At 27.3% G+C, this 16,807-nt stretch overlaps 1 protein-coding gene across 6 annotated transcripts in view; it reads right to left on the bottom strand.

The window, feature by feature from the left end:
* LOC132943441 (multiple C2 and transmembrane domain-containing protein) overlaps positions 1-16,807 on the bottom strand; it is a 76,268-nt gene that overhangs the window by 19,335 nt on the left and 40,126 nt on the right. For 5 of the 6 annotated variants that reach the window (XM_061012444.1, XM_061012445.1, XM_061012442.1 and 2 more), the window contains 10 exons: positions 12,428-12,801; positions 9,406-9,426; positions 9,124-9,277; positions 8,510-8,622; positions 8,083-8,191; positions 7,865-8,007; positions 1,291-1,370; positions 553-661; positions 230-372; positions 7-162 (listed from right to left, as the gene is read on the bottom strand). In XM_061012444.1, the coding sequence (XP_060868427.1) occupies positions 7-162; positions 230-372; positions 553-661; positions 1,291-1,370; positions 7,865-8,007; positions 8,083-8,191; positions 8,510-8,622; positions 9,124-9,277; positions 9,406-9,426; positions 12,428-12,801 (1,402 nt within the window). The remainder of the gene's footprint in view (positions 1-6; positions 163-229; positions 373-552; positions 662-1,290; positions 1,371-7,864; positions 8,008-8,082; positions 8,192-8,509; positions 8,623-9,123; positions 9,278-9,405; positions 9,427-12,427; positions 12,802-16,807) is intronic. The other variant, XM_061012443.1, reaches the window with a different exon arrangement.

Here is a 16,807-nt window from a genome sequence, read left to right on the forward strand (position 1 = left end):
TCATACCTTGCTAATATTTCTTCACGTGAACGTTCTTTAGCACACACGTTTATTTCTAGTTCTTGAGTCTGATCGTCAAACAAATGTAAATCGAATTGTTCCAGCCAAGTAGGCGTTGGAATTCGATTACTACCTTTGCTTTTGAATTTTTCTCCTCCCAATCTATATACAAATTAAACTTTGACAATAGTATAATTTAATCCCTGTCACGGACAAAAGTAAAACATACCTGAAACGGACATATGGGTCACACAAACCTTCAGGTATTGTACAGTTTTTTATTTTAATCAAAACAATAGTTACTACTGAACTCCAAACTTGACATTTGTACTTTCTACCTACTTCCGTTACTCTTCCAGTCTTTTGAAGACTCTAAAGAAATAGTACGATTACATTACATAGCAAATTCATATTTATTTCACGTAGTTTTAAATAATTATTCTTAATTCTTATTATTTCATAGAAACGTTTACACAAAAAAAAAGTCAATAAACAATAATTTAATATAGTTTCAGTTAATTTATAGTTGGGTTATATATCGATTATAATTACCTGTTCGCGTTCTTCTCGGGATTGAGGTGTTAAAGTTACATCTAGATAAATTTCACCAAGGTATTCAGCATTTTGTGTGTCTCGTAATTGTAAACATATCTCGTGCTGTCTAAAAACAAAAATTAAATAATAACATTGTTAATAATAAGTATTGATGGGACACATTTATACTGTAATACAAATTCACGAATAAAATAATTTTAACAATCCTTAAATAATTACTGTAAAATATCATGGTAGTACGTATATGTTTATTTACTATACTGGTGATGAAATAACACCTTATAAAATACATACAATTTATAAAGTTCATCAAACTATATTGTGCAGTGTTCACAATAGTTTAGTAAAGTTTAGATATGAATACCAAACTTAAAATGTTTTTTCTTCATATGCACATTATAACGGTTGTAATTTATATTATTTTTCAGACTTTCAAGTATTAATAATAGCTTTTTATTAATATAAATTAAATTGCAAACATTTGTACTTTACATGAAAAGTAATTAAATATAATATTTATTTTTAATTTTTATATGGTACCTTCTTGAAATATATCTTACAATTTAAAAATAAAATCATTCTTAATTTTTTGAGTTTTGACTTAATATTGTTTTATTTTATTTTCACTTTCCCTTTGAGTTGACGTTTGAATACAATTGTGGTATTTTTAGTGGTAGGCATTAATCATTACCAGCATTAATTTATACTAACGACATAAAGTGATATTAAACTCACTTGCCCAATTCTAAGGTCGTCAGAGCGATCTGCGCCGCTCCCATAAAGTCATCTTGAAGACCCCAATCGTAATCAAAAACCTAAAACGATAAAATAATATTGTTGAATATTATAGTTTATATAGTTTGATGTTTTATATCAATAGTTTAAATATCATAACATCTAATGTAAGTTTAATATATTATTTAATTTTTAAAAGTTGCTTGATAATTTGCAGACTATATATTTTTATTTTAAATATAAATAAAATAATATTATCTTATATTCGTTGGAAATATAATATGAATTATTACTTTTAAGAATTTTATAAATCAAAGTAGGTACTTATTTAATTATTTTTTTTTTGCCAATTGTATTTTTATTCATCAGAAAACCACACAACCCTACAACAGCATTATATGTGCTGAAGTAAACTATATGAGACGAGTTTTTAACCATTTAATACTTGAATAATGCTCAGTAAAAATAAAATGTTTAAATTATTATTAATTTCAAATAGGTAATTAATAGGTACATTTCTTTTTTTTAGAAATTATTAAAATCTTAGTGAAAAATAGAAAATATGTAAACTTCATGATAATATAACTATATGTTTATTTCATAATTTGAAATATACAAAGTGAAGTTGAAATATTTCAAACCCCTTCTATAACCTGTAAAAATACAAAACTTTTCTAGTATAAATCATTTTTCTTTTTTTCAGTATAACTATCTATTATAATATTGCACAAAACTACACAAGGAGCATAATATTTTACTCTTTTATCCAACAATAATATGACTTTATATTATAATTGATTATATATTATTATATTATTGTATTATGACACGGTCATTGAATACATTTTGAGTTTTGAGAGTTTTTTTTTAATAAAAAAAACAAAAACATTGATATTATTATAGATAAATCTTTGATTGGGTCATTTGGGTAAAAACAAATACAATAATTATGCATTATACATTTTATTCTGTTAACAGAATAAATGTGCTACCCAAAAACTTTGTTACTTTAATTTATTACTGCATGAAAAATTAATTTGGTATAGTGCGTGAATAATATTATTATGGAAAAAAAGTGCGTATGCATTTTTATTTCATAAAATTATACGCTGTACTTCGTGACATGCTCTTATTTTCAACCACATTTCATGTTTACCAAACCCTCTATGGGTTGGTAGTTATGCATAACATGTACACAAAAAAAAATAAAAATAAAAATCGAAAGTAGGTGAAAATATCACAGTAAATTAGTCACCTGAATTTAATCGGTCAATAGTGGAATTACAAGACATTACTTTGTTTTAAATTCTGGCAGCTGAACATCAATATCTTTGATAACGTCTAAGTAACTTAACGAAGCACATCAATACTTAATCATTGTTTAAATCTGTCACTAATGTCGAAATAAATAAATATATAAATAGACTATCGATGCTTATTTGTGTATTAAAAAAGTTCATTTTAAATTCCGGTAAAATCCCATTTAACGAAATCTGCTATAGATACGATTAACCGAATCCATAAGTTCTGACGAAACATAGTTTATAGTGTTTATACACCAATACATACAAAATGATAAGCCCCATAACATAAAGTATATTTATTATTTATTGATGCAATTAGTTTTAGTAGGTATAAACGACATAATTATTAAATGTTTAGGTCCATCATTTTTGATTTCCGATAAATCAGGAACTTTGATGGATACGTATATTAAGAGGTTGTTTTTAAATGGTTATTTAATATTTTCATTTATTTTTTTTTTTTTTAACCAACCATACACTTATTTTACTCTCAATTTTTTTCAGATTCTCAATCTTAAGAATATGAAATTAAAAATGTAGGTTGTCATTTTAATCGCAATTGTATAGTGAGTTTATTATCAAAAAAAGGATGAAAATAGAAATATAGGCTGAAAAAAATGTAAATAAATCCATAAAGAAAATATAGAAAATTATTGAATTATTGAACTAATTGTAGTAGTTGATTGTTAAATAAATAACTCTGTGATTGGCTCCTTTGACTTAGTCACTAATACGGTCAAACATTTTTGTAAAACAATATTAATGGCCATTGCCAATTGGTATAATGGTATTTAATAAAATTAAAGGTGCAAATGTTTTTTATTTTTTAATTATTATTTAATACAATGAAGCACAATATGAAATAAAGGGAGCTTTTGGACAAAAAATAACAATTACTTAAGTCATGATTAATAACGAATAATGGTTTTCCATAAATTTAAGATCAGTTTGTGCGCAAACTGAGTATCGATATAATTCGAAATATGAACAAGTTTTTGTGCAAAATCATACCTATTATTGAAATAAAATATAAATTATTACAATTAACCAGTAACCGTGACTGTGTATGACAGATACCATGCTAATGTTTACAGCTCAGATATTTAAAAGTACTTACATAAAATCATATTATTTATCAGTAACGAATTACTACAAATTTAACTGTGTGTACATTTTAATTTTTGAGTTCTACAGTCGACTTATACGACTGTAGTCGTTTACAGACGATACCGATTAATAGAAATATCTACGAGGCAATATTGTATAATAAAATGTTGGCAACCAAAGTATAATGGTACTTAAATTAAAACCATTTAGAATTATACTAAGTTATAAGTTACTTATGGATGCTTTTGTCAAATACTAACAAATGTAAATAAGTTTTATGATCCCGCAGATAGAATCATAGGAACTTCGTCTGTATTATGTGAGAACAAAATTTAATTAAACTCGAGTAACACTAATCGAAATACGACACTTATTTGACTTTACACCAACGGGCAAATATTGTGATGTGGGGAAGTCACTTACATTAAAAACAATACCATCTAACCAAAGTGATGTAAAACAGTAAAACTACTTTACTGTACTTTGTAGATCTATGTATAAAATAACACTTTGTATATATTCAGTATTCACCATTATCGAGTTATGAAACTACATAATATGCAGCTGTTTAATATATTAATATACATAATATTATAATATTATACAATGTACCACTGACAGATATTTGAATAATAATTAATACATATTAATATGCCTAATACATTGTTTACGGCAATTTTACGAATTAAATAAAATGAGTTATTTGTTACCGTCATTGCGCATTTCACTGTGTATGATTTTAAAATATATTATCTTTATGATGGCGTACGTATTATACGGTATTAATAAACGGATGGACCGAGCTCGGCTTCAAGATTTTCGAGGAAGAAATTGGAGTGTATCGATAATACGTATCGGATCAATTTTCAGCGTTCAAGAAGATACACGTTCAGTATTGTACTGCAAGCGATACGTGCCGATCCGTATAGTACTCAGGTCCCATGTCTGTGTGTATAAGGCATAGTTTAATATGTCTTATGTGACACATATCATTTACTATGTATACGGGCATAAGACTTTGATATTAGTCGGTAAGTAACTATTCCTTATCCTTGTGTATAACATTTTTCTTCTTGAAAATCTTGTTTAATTTTTTTTATAACCTCGTAAAAGTATATTAGAAATATTATACAGTTCACTATTGTTACTATCGGGATGATTTGGTGTTATTTTTTGAATTCAATATTTGATTTATTATAGCATTGGTAAAAAGGTATTAACGGGGCCAAACACGTGCACCTACATTTGACCGTAGGTACCGTAGAAAATCATACATATTAACATAGATATATGTTAAACCGATTTTCTGCCACTTTGTTCATCACCATAGAAACGCAAATCAACATTCCTCAATTTTGCTTACAGAGGAAAATTATCGAGTGGCATGCTACAAGAGTTCCGGCATTTCCTATATCTTACTACCTTGTGTCAGTCCATATGACTATTTTTTTTATGTAACACGCATTTCTAATTATGAAATTAAAAAAAAACAAAACAAAACAATGATTTATTCGTTGGAATTCACGGTGATTGGAACCTGATTTTGACATACAATTATTATTTAAAGTATTATGTAACAACATTGTGCATTAGTTTAAAATTAAATTGATGGAATATTAAAATATTTGTTACATAACTATATTAGCGAAAAACAAACAAAGGCGTTATATACATCATAATATATTATATATACGTACACACACATTATAATAATATAACATTTTGTACGTGCAATATAAGCATGCCCCTTTTTTTATTTCATTCCCGATTTAACAATCTAATCAATTTATAATACCAAGTAATACATTATACATAATATTAAATTTCCAGGTTGGAGGTTTTTCGTTAATGTGTATGCAAATATAGCAAAGGTAAATTTATTCGCGCGAGACCTACTAGTCATGAAGTTTATATTCTTATGAATAAGGCATGTTAGTATAATATATCAAATATATTAATTAGAAATTTCCATACATTTTCATATGCTAGTTTAGGTCGACAAATTACGATAATAAATTATTATGATCGACCGTTGCTCATTTAAAACCATTATTTTAAGATGAAATTTTAACGAATATTATTATTAATTAAAAAAGCCAATAGGTAGATAATATAACAAACATTAAGCTTAGATAATCAATAAACTCGTAGACTTTTTTGCTTCAAAATATCATACATGGGTTTGGTGCGCAGAGTCAATGATCGCAAATACAACGGAATATAAATGCAGTGGAAACACTTGAACAAATTGTACAATTGCGTGTGCTCTGCAGTCATTGGATCGTGTACAGTCGAATGACGCATGAACATATACAGTTTGTTCAAGTGTGCACCTCCCGTCTTCTAACTACGAAATAATGAACAGATATTTTGCTTTAAGAATGTATTATTCCTTAATAAGTGTCGGTAGTTTATAATATTACTGTAGATATATTAATTTTAGTTGTAATAAAATGAAAAATAATATAGGTAGGTACCGCAACTTTGAAACACAACTTCAATGGTCCAATATGAAACAGGGCAACTCTATATAATGATAATTTTCGATAGCTCGCAGTGAGGAAATAAGAAAAATAAAATATAAAAATCTGAAGTGCAAGTCCGTTTTAAAATCTCTCGCGAAGAATGGTTACATATAGCCGTGTATATTTTGTAGCAGTAGAATTTTAGATATCATGGAACACATTATCTATAAACCCATTATGCTAATTAATGTACGTTCGGATAAGGCTTAAAGACTTGGAAACAACTGAACCGATTGGCACCAAATCTTGCGCACATATTCCTTGAGACTCGAGGAATGTTTATAGCACTGTTTTTCGACCCCTATAGGTTACAATAGGGTGGCTCACGCAGCCACGCCTCACACATGGATTTTGATTTTGCTCTCAAAAAACGAATTTTTTAATTTATATAGATTATAGATTCTAAAATATTGAATTTATACTTATATTTGATATTTTTCTAATATTGGCTAGCATGAATAATAATGCTTTTTATAGAACTGTTATAAAATCTTAGTACGAACAATATTGTAACTATGTATACTGTACAGTAGGTAACTACGGTCAATAATAATAAATATATTAATACCAACAATCGTAACCATGTACTGGTAACGGGTGGACGTACGAACAAACACAGCGGGAAAATAATGTGTTCTAACTTATGTCTACTGATTTTGACGAACAATTATAAAAATTAAAGGTATGCCATAAAACTATGGAAAGTATAGCTTCAACCCCGTTTGAAAATATACCGAGCGGTATATCAAATCCGACACCCACGGATTACGTGTCTCGGTCCAATGAGTTCACAAAGTCGGGTATATCAACGACGATAAGATACAAAGTACGATAAGAACTGATAAGATACACTAAAACCGATATACACTTATAGTGTCTTTTGTATATATTTTGTTAATTTTTTTCTCGGGCATAGTCAGGTTATGCGGCTAATAAATTATAAATCTTATACTATTATATCGAGTTATGGCCAATGCTAAATTTGTATAACACAGCAGAATAATAACCTTATAAATTACTAAAACTGTTTAAAATATTTAAAAAATAATATTACTTTAAATTATTATATTATATTCTGTGTGTTTGGTAACCATTAGGGAAATAACGTTATTGTACGAATATATTTTATAGTATGATGATAATATTTATTTTATGATTTTGTTTATTGTTTTTTCTCTGTAAAAATAATAACAGTGAAATATGGGTGGTTAAGGGTTATTGAGGACATACAAACGATAGAACTTGTGTTAAAATGATAGGTATATACATATATTTTTATCCAACTTTATTCGTGAAAGTGCCAGGCAATTGTACCTCATATTATTATAATGTAATATTTTTTTATTTGGAAAAAAGTTCCCCCTGAGGCGGTGTCCGATGTGGCTATAAAATTATAATTTAACAAACAAACATTTGAAGGAAAAAACAAAATTCAAAAACAATACCTAAGCACATAACAAAACCAAATTATATAATCAAAAGATAATACATCTAAAGGTTTACAGAATAGTTTTAATTTATAAATATATTTATTATAAGCTGTACTATATTACCATACCTTTGACCTACCACTTATAATTTAAATGAGTATTTTTTTTAAATTATATTTTGTTATTTTAAAATAGAATAAGTCCATACCTTTATTTGAATTGGTTCAAAGGGATCATCTAGTAGGTGTGTAAACGTTTCGTCCCAAGTTGGATTCAGACTTTTATAGACAGTTTTCGATTTGTGAATCAGTCTTCCACCTATCTTAAACTTCACATATGGATCACTGAGACCTGACATTTTGACAAACTTTAGTACTTAACATAGTTTTGATATTGGTCTGAGAAAAATTTATTTTAATTAATTACCGTTTTTATCCCGAGCAATGAGATCTTTTCCTTTTTTCAAATGTATTTTGAGTTGAAAAAAGTCGTATTTTCTGAGCAAAGCATCATTATGAATTGGATTTTGACCTTCCTGGATAATAAATATTCATCAACAAAATTTAATTTAAAGATTTTGTAAAAATATTTTAAATAATATAAATTTATTTTATAATGTAAATTATAAACCAAGTTATGTTAACATTATTCCATAATACTGTTCAGACTCATGAGATCGGTATTTGTCTTGAGTAAATATCTTTAACTATGAACTATAAAGGATCCCAGTTTCTACAGAACGTTTGTTGTTTTTAGAAACTACCTCTATTCCTTATTGGGCGCATCCTTATCTACCACGTTATATTAAATTAACATAATTACAAAAATTAGAGGAATTTAAATTAATATTTACTGGTGTAGCCAACTCTATTTGTTGTTCAGATCTTATTGAATTTTGTCTCCGAAGTCGAATTTGATGATCGCGTGAAACAACTTTCTGGAACCAATTCTGGGTCAATCCAAATTCTAAAATGCAGTAGTAAATATATATAAAAAAGTGTCAATATTTTAGTGGTATTTGTAGTTTTATTTTATTCGATATTCAAACATTTTTCTTAAATGAGAGGAAAAAGGTCTTTTTTAGAAAATTATCTACCTACTTTATTTTTCTTTCTTACATTCCAAAAAACACTGAGAAAACAATCTTATTTGATGTGCAATTTTGGATACTAGCCAAAATGTAAGTATATTATGATTTTTAAATGAATTTCAATAAGATGTTTAGTTTTAAATTTAATATTATAATAATTCTTATTTTGATATATTTAATCAAAAAATAAAAACTTTAAGGCAGTTAAATTCCGTTTGATATAGAGAAAAAATTATTTTTTTAAAATTAAGTTATAAAGAATATTTAGTAATAATTGTTTCGTTTAAGACTCAGTTTTTACGTCGAAACATTTCTCATCTTACGGCTATTTAAGAAAATTTAGTTTTTCAATTTTACATTTATTTTGAATACCCTACCGCTAGTAATTGAATTTTGAGTATTTCTTGAGTCTGTAGACTTAGTTTGTTGTAAAGTGTCTGGACGGACTAGTCTTGCAAGTATAGGAGATTCAGAGGGTGACTCGTCAGTGTCTGAGCCTCGTGCTTTATTTCTCCCTTTGGCCCATTTCTCCTGAAAATAGTATTATAATGATTAAATTAGTTTAAATATATACAAATTCAAATAGGCTTGAGTTCGGACAAAAAAATATGGCGTATAAACTAGTATATTTTTTTAATAAAATACAAATTTTTGTTTACCTCGGTAGGAAACCACCGATTCTAATAAAACATAAAATTAAAAATAATAATGAATCATTAATTTAGGTATATTGATATTATTACAATATGATGTCAGTTGAATTATTTAAATAAAAATTAAGTGTAGTTATATAACATAATATGAAATTAAAATTGGATAAAATAAAGATTTCTAGGCCTAGGTTATAACTTATAGCTTACGGTATATTGAATATTTTATGACTTTAATGTCTTGACGTGGGTCCCTACTAATGATCACAGTTAATTTTAATATATATAATATTTATGTTTTTTTTTTAAATATAACGTGTTAAGCACATTATAAATATTCATTAGACATCTATATAAGCACATTATAAAATAAATTGTTCCGATATAATTTATATGTATAGGACCATAAATATGTGACGGTAAGTTATGAGGAGTGGAGTAACTATAGGTTGACCCATATATTTTTTTATGTACCATAATTTATTTAAAATAGCTAAGGGTATGCTTAAAATTATGATTAATAAACATTGTTAAAAAAACAATTGCCTGAGAGCATAATATTATGTTACGTCTTGTCATGTACAAAAATTCCCTTTTATGTGAATGTACTGAATTATTTTCTTTGAATTGCTTAGCAACTAAATAAAATAGTATATTCTTTGTTATTAGTACCTACCTAGTTTTAAAGGCTTAGTAGAATTCTGGTCTAATTTATTATTGTTAGCTAGCTACCAATGGGATAACGCAATTTGTGTCAAAATATAAAAGCAATATATTAACAACTATATGCGTGGCTGTATGTGCATACAAATGCACAAAAATAAATAAGTATTAGTCCAATAAATTTTGGAATCTGTAATTAATTTGACACGTAAAAATTTCGATAAAAAGTTGAAAAGAATATATTTTCAATTAATTACGTAATAATCAATTATTATGTTACATAATATAAAGACCAGTTAGTGCATAATATATTGTTGTTCATATTATATACCTAGTGGTATATGCAATTTTCTGAAATAAATTATTATAAATACACTATAATAAATTTTAGTTTAATTTAAGCATTTATATTTTAAATTATTAAAATTAATAAATAGTTCTTTGATTATTTCATTTTTTGAAGGAGCAAACGAAAATAAAAAACATATACGCTATAAGTATTATAGTAAAATATATAAATACTTTTAGTTTTATCAAACTATTTAAATCGATTGTTTTTTAACGGTTAAGTTAACTCAAACAATAATGTTAAATCAATAAACTAGTTTTAAGTTTGCTACAACGTAATACAATATATTGATCATAAACTTTGTTTTATATTCCTAGGTTATTTTCAGCATTTTCCGTTTATTTTTTTTCTTAAAGAAATGTTGACAAAAATTAATTTATTTCAAAGTTGCAATTTTAGGTGCCTCTAATGTGAAGCTCCTTCATGCCATTCATTGTCTTTTTTTTTTTTTTAATCTTATGCTATACATTTTACTTATTGTGCCCCCTCAGATTGTAAATATTCATTTAAATAAACGTTTAAAAAAAAAAAAAAAAAAGTTGCCATTTTAGACTGTGATATTGTGGCAATAATAATATTATTGAGTTAAATTTGAGAAATTCTTATTAGTTTCAATTCATAAAACAGTTGCCTGTGTGCCAAATTGATCGTAAAAGTAAATGATTTACTGCCTAATGTTTTTATTTCAATAGAATAGATTAACTTAACAAATTTAGATTGATAACAAAAGCATGTGTACCCCAATTTCAACTAAAACATAAACTTTACAGTGCATGATAAAATGTCAGTAATTGTTTACTATTTAATGTCAAAATATAATATTATTTAAGGATAAGATAAGCTTCGGGCAAGTTTGTTAGGTTTAGTTTTCTATGTAAGTTCTGTATATTAACGCAAATATCTCTATTATATTACGGTAAATTACTTACTGAATATAGGAACCAAATTTTTAATAAAACTATATATTTCAAACTTTTGAAAATGAGCAATGAATAATTCTATACAACTTATGGACATTTGATTTTTATTGAACCGTTAGTAGTGTTTTTCAGGTTGACGACAGTTCTAATAGTAACTGTAGTATTTGTATCATCATCTAACATTATTGTTTGGTAATTAAAATCAATGTATTCAATGCGTGGAGTTTAGTTTATAGAAATCAATCCTAAAAAACAAGTAATTTTATTTCATCGCAACTTTTATGGAAGTTTCGTTCAATTTGATAAAAGGTATTAAAAGACCATTCGAAAACAAATGAAAAAAAATTTATTGATTTGTCGGTCGTATAATTCTGTAATATACGGATGATGTTATTATGTCTGTATTCTGCAATATATCTATACTACGATATCATATATCGTCGATATGTCACTACGAACTACGATAATACGTTTTATGAACTCTTGTGTAGGTAATGGTATTATTGATTTTGAATACCACGAGTAAAAAAATAAATATTTATTTACTATCACTCAAAAATGGTGTTCAGACTTTTTTGTCATTGGAGTACATAGTAATGAAGTTTGCATTTTTTTTTACCACACGTGTAAACCCGAACACCACAGGGACCCTGAACGTGGTTTGGAAATTGTAGGTAGGTATAAGATGACATTGCGCATATAATTTATGATGTTTTATTTTTCCATAGTTTATCATAGAGCAACCTATGTACGATATATACCTAAATATTATATAATATTATATATTACCTATATTATTTGCTTTTAAATTTCACAATTGCACACGTACAGTCACATACAAGCTATAGGTTACAAACCTTTCCTATATTTTTAATATTTCCTATTTTTTTTTTTTTTTTTTTTTTTTTTTTTTTTTTTTTTTATTTTGGTACTTTTATGAAAAAATAGCGACATCATCCAATTAAAAATAATGATCGTAAGTACCTATAAGTAGTACTCGTATGCTTATATCGCGTAGGAACTTCCAGTTATGTGAATATTTCTATATCTGATTATCTATACATCAGAGATGATTGAACGTGGGATTTCGTGTGATTACCTTTAAGGAATTGAAAAAGGAATGGGTCTTTTGCACCACGTTGATGCTTTGTATAGTAGATTGGGCGGTGGCAGTGGCACAGGAAGACGAATTGATTGCGGATGGACAGCACCCCTGACCGGCTCCTGGTGTGCTCGGCGACGACGACGATGCAAAGCTCTCCATCGTGACATGCCGCCGTTCCGCGGCCGCAAACTTCTTGCACAAATAGTCCAAGTCCTCGGGATAGCTGAGGTCGAAGTCGGACTTAGACAACGGTCGGCGTCGGACCAAGTCGCTGGTTCCCGTTTCATCGTTGCAGGGTACCGACGATCGGTGGTGGTCGTGTTCTCTCAACGATCTCGTGTTAAATTTCACGTGGCACACGTTTTCGGCTATATATAATAAACACAAACAAGGCAACGGTGCTATGAGTATAAAATATGATATTTCTCATAGACATTTTATCGTATATGGGTTCGCAAAACACCCATTATGTTATAGAGCTCATATCCTATAAAAGCTTTTATGAAATATTAATAATTTTTAAATGGGCTAAAAAGAGCATTTTGAAATGTTGTTGTGTGCGCTTGTATATATACGCGTATAACCTAGACAAAGACCGAAGGGCATTGTAAAGACTTTTGTGCAACCCAGGAAATATAGTTAATAGTAAAGGAAGAAATAACACGCAATATACCCTGTTGCTCATAAAAGTCCCACGGGGTCACTCATCCGGTGGGATATAGCAACGTCTTATTGCGGTTGTTGGCATCGTGTCTGATAAGAAATCCTGCCGTTCCGCGGCATAGACATAATAATATAATTATATAAAAAAACAGAAAATCGTTCTTAGGTCATATATGACACATACCGGACATACCTAATATAATCAATATTATCAGTATCGAATACTATCGATAAATACTGACAATAACATACGATTTATATTGACTATTTATCAGAAATAATTATAAAGTATAATATATTTATAAAAATACGTCATAATATGAATTGGCATTTTATGAAACAACAGATTTATAAGTGTTTTATTTAAATACATTATGTAGTGTAGGGCGTAGATATATATCTAACGAACTACCTAACCACAGATAATTATTGTAACCAAGCAAGAAAAATAATGTTCCATTACTAGACATTTATTACAATAATTGTTTACATGTCACCGTGTTTCGAAACAAAATATTATAATGAAAGACAATATTATTTTATAATACCTATATTATTCAATATTTATATTGTTGTTTATTGTTAACAATAATTTGTTTTTTAATGACGATCTTACAACAATTTTCAATCTAAATAATCTGTGGTTGACTTATTATAATCTTAATACAGTATTAGCGCATTATGAAATGGTACAATCTATATCATATAGTTCGTATCATACATTTAATAAGTTACTATTTTTTTTTTATCGATATACCATTGTTTTATTACTATTATTATTATTATTTAGCTCAGTTAGTACGGCAAACATGAGAATTGAAATTATAAAACATACCTTAACTTTAAGGAATAACTTTAAAAACCAAACCAGATTCCTTAATACTTGCATGAGTTCGTATGGTAATGTGAGGAAGCTACTATTATATTACATAAACAATTGTATTATACACTTCATCTGTAAATTTGACTAACTGGAGAAAAAGCAAGGTAAAAACGATTTTTGGAAAACGCATTTATGGCTACATACTTTCAAATTAGTCCAACAAAATCGCATTTTTATACTACAAATAAAAAAAGTGGTTGAATTTTGAAACTGTTTGTAATTTAGGTGGTGCAATAGATGTAAAAAATAATATCGTAAAATGTATATAAAACTCAGCTGTAAATGCATGGCAAATGTATTAATAATAGGTAGTTTTATTTTTATAATAAGCAAAATTTAATTTGAATTTCATTAGGTCGTATCGTTAGATTTTGATTGAAAATAAAATAAAACATTGGATATCAGAAGATAAACATATTATATTCTGATCTAAATAACAATCCTTTAATTCTATTGATATGTACATATGCTAGGTACCTATGCTTATTATTTTAATTTTGAAATATTCAAATAAAATATGAATACTATAACAGTATTATTATTAAGTGCCTAATATAGTATATTTCTAAATGCAATTCAACTACTAACTAAGCTATATTTCTAATATTCATTGGAAATATTTCTTATGTTTAAAAATGTATCAGAATGTTACGATTATCCAAACTAATTTTGATATGTTTTTATATTCATTATTTGTGTATTGATTTACATTATTTATACAACACCAGCTTAAAAATGGAAAGTACTCACTTTAAATATTAAACCCATCACGCCAAGTATATTTTGCAATCACGTGTAAGCAATATATAGGTATAATAATACAATATATATACAAATAATAATATATAACACTACTTATTATTTTTAACACAGTTAGAAACCCATTAAGATGTTAATCTGAATTTTTAAACTGCCCATTACCATAGTATGTATTATGATTTTATGCTTACAAACATTTTCCGACCACTTCGTTCTTTAACACGACTCGTTATAACTATAATATATAACATACAACTATATTGCAATTAGAAACTTGTAGTGGTTTATTTTACTATATATTATTATATAGTCTTTTGTTGTTTAAATCAAAACTCTCGAGTTACAATCATATGTGTGTACAGGTACCTATGTATTAAACAAAACAATACAAAGTGAAGTGCAGTACGAGTTCAAAGTTCAAGCAGCTTAGAATATATGTTGTACCTACATTATCACGCCTGAATAAAATGCCGAGTATTTGTAAACTAAGTAATAACCCAATTGAAAATCAAATGCCATCACATTCATGCATATTTTAGAGCAGGTACAATATATTATAATGTGCAAAAAATAATAATATGTTCTCGATAACTATATTCTACTTAATATGCGAGCTACCTCATCACGGCCTAGGAGGACATCATATACTGCACTCGTATATAACGTAACAATCATTACTAATTCATCGTACTTATAGATTTTACACTTATCAACTGAGCACCGCATAAATATACGTTTCAGTTTTCTTTGCATTTCTCATTTATAGACAAGTATAGTAAAATATAAGTACACGCAGTATCTAGTATTTAGGATTCATATATTTTGTTATAGCTCGATCAAACAAAAAAAGCTGAATAACAGACAATGTCATTGTCAGGTTAACCGCTATAGCCTCACAATTAACACGACCTGATTTATTGATACGTTTATTTTTATAATTAAACGTTCGAATAGATTGCAGAGAACACTGATATATCATCACATTTAAAACTGATCGTGAGTTTGCTTTTATGCGGCACGGCTGGATTAATCCGGAGAACAGCCTTAAGCACACAACTTTTTACTATATAAATATTTTGATTTTCATAATAAATGTATTAGGATACTTGGGAAATATTTTAAAAGGATGTCACCGCATTGTTTGTTTTCTCTATCTGATACACATGAAACATAGATAAAACGCATTCACGCAAAATATTTTCTTTTATATTTTTCTGGTTTCTTAGAGTAAATTCACCCTTTACAAATATTATAAAAAATAATATTTTTGAGGGTATGTATCGATTTGTCTAATTATTGTTTAAAAACAATTAAATATATCCATTATATCCAAAGTCAAATAATAAAAAAATTTAAAACCAATATGTATCAAACCCTCAAAAAATCCTCTATCATTTTTTTACATATCATAATTTTACACTAAGATTACTCAAAAATCATAAAAATCGGTTTTACATGAACGCGTCTTATTTATATTGGGCATGGGTTTAAGAGAGAATACAAATATTGCGCTGACATCCTCTTAAATGAACATGGACATAATATGGTATATAATTGATATTATATAATTATTCATCATACATTCATACATGCCTAATAATAACCACGTGAACAAATATCTTGTGTTCTATAAATATTGAATATAGTAATAGTTATCTATTTAATTTATATAAGTACCTATACCTACATATATACAAAAGAATATGTCGATAATGTTCTAATGCTTATATTTTTCTAAAAAAACTAATAGTAAGTATGGGTGGTAATATGGCTAGTAGAAAGTTCAATGACATATTTGAATGTATATGCTAAACTATAATCACCAAACTTTTTTAGTGTGGGTTTTATACATTTTTAGATTTTTAAAATTCTTAATGTAAATAATGGTTAAATTACCTATTCCACCGATTAATATTAAAAGACTGCAGGTTTTTTATTTGAAATATTGTATGAAATTGTAATGTACATAAATTATTAAGATGTACAATATAGACTAGGGTCGGCGCTACAAATTGTGGGGCCCTGTGCAAAATTGTTTGGATAAAATAATATTTTGTTGAATTATACCT

Source organism: Metopolophium dirhodum, chromosome 4 (genome assembly GCF_019925205.1).
Source record: "Metopolophium dirhodum isolate CAU chromosome 4, ASM1992520v1, whole genome shotgun sequence".
NCBI classification, from domain to species: Eukaryota; Metazoa; Arthropoda; class Insecta; order Hemiptera; family Aphididae; genus Metopolophium; species Metopolophium dirhodum.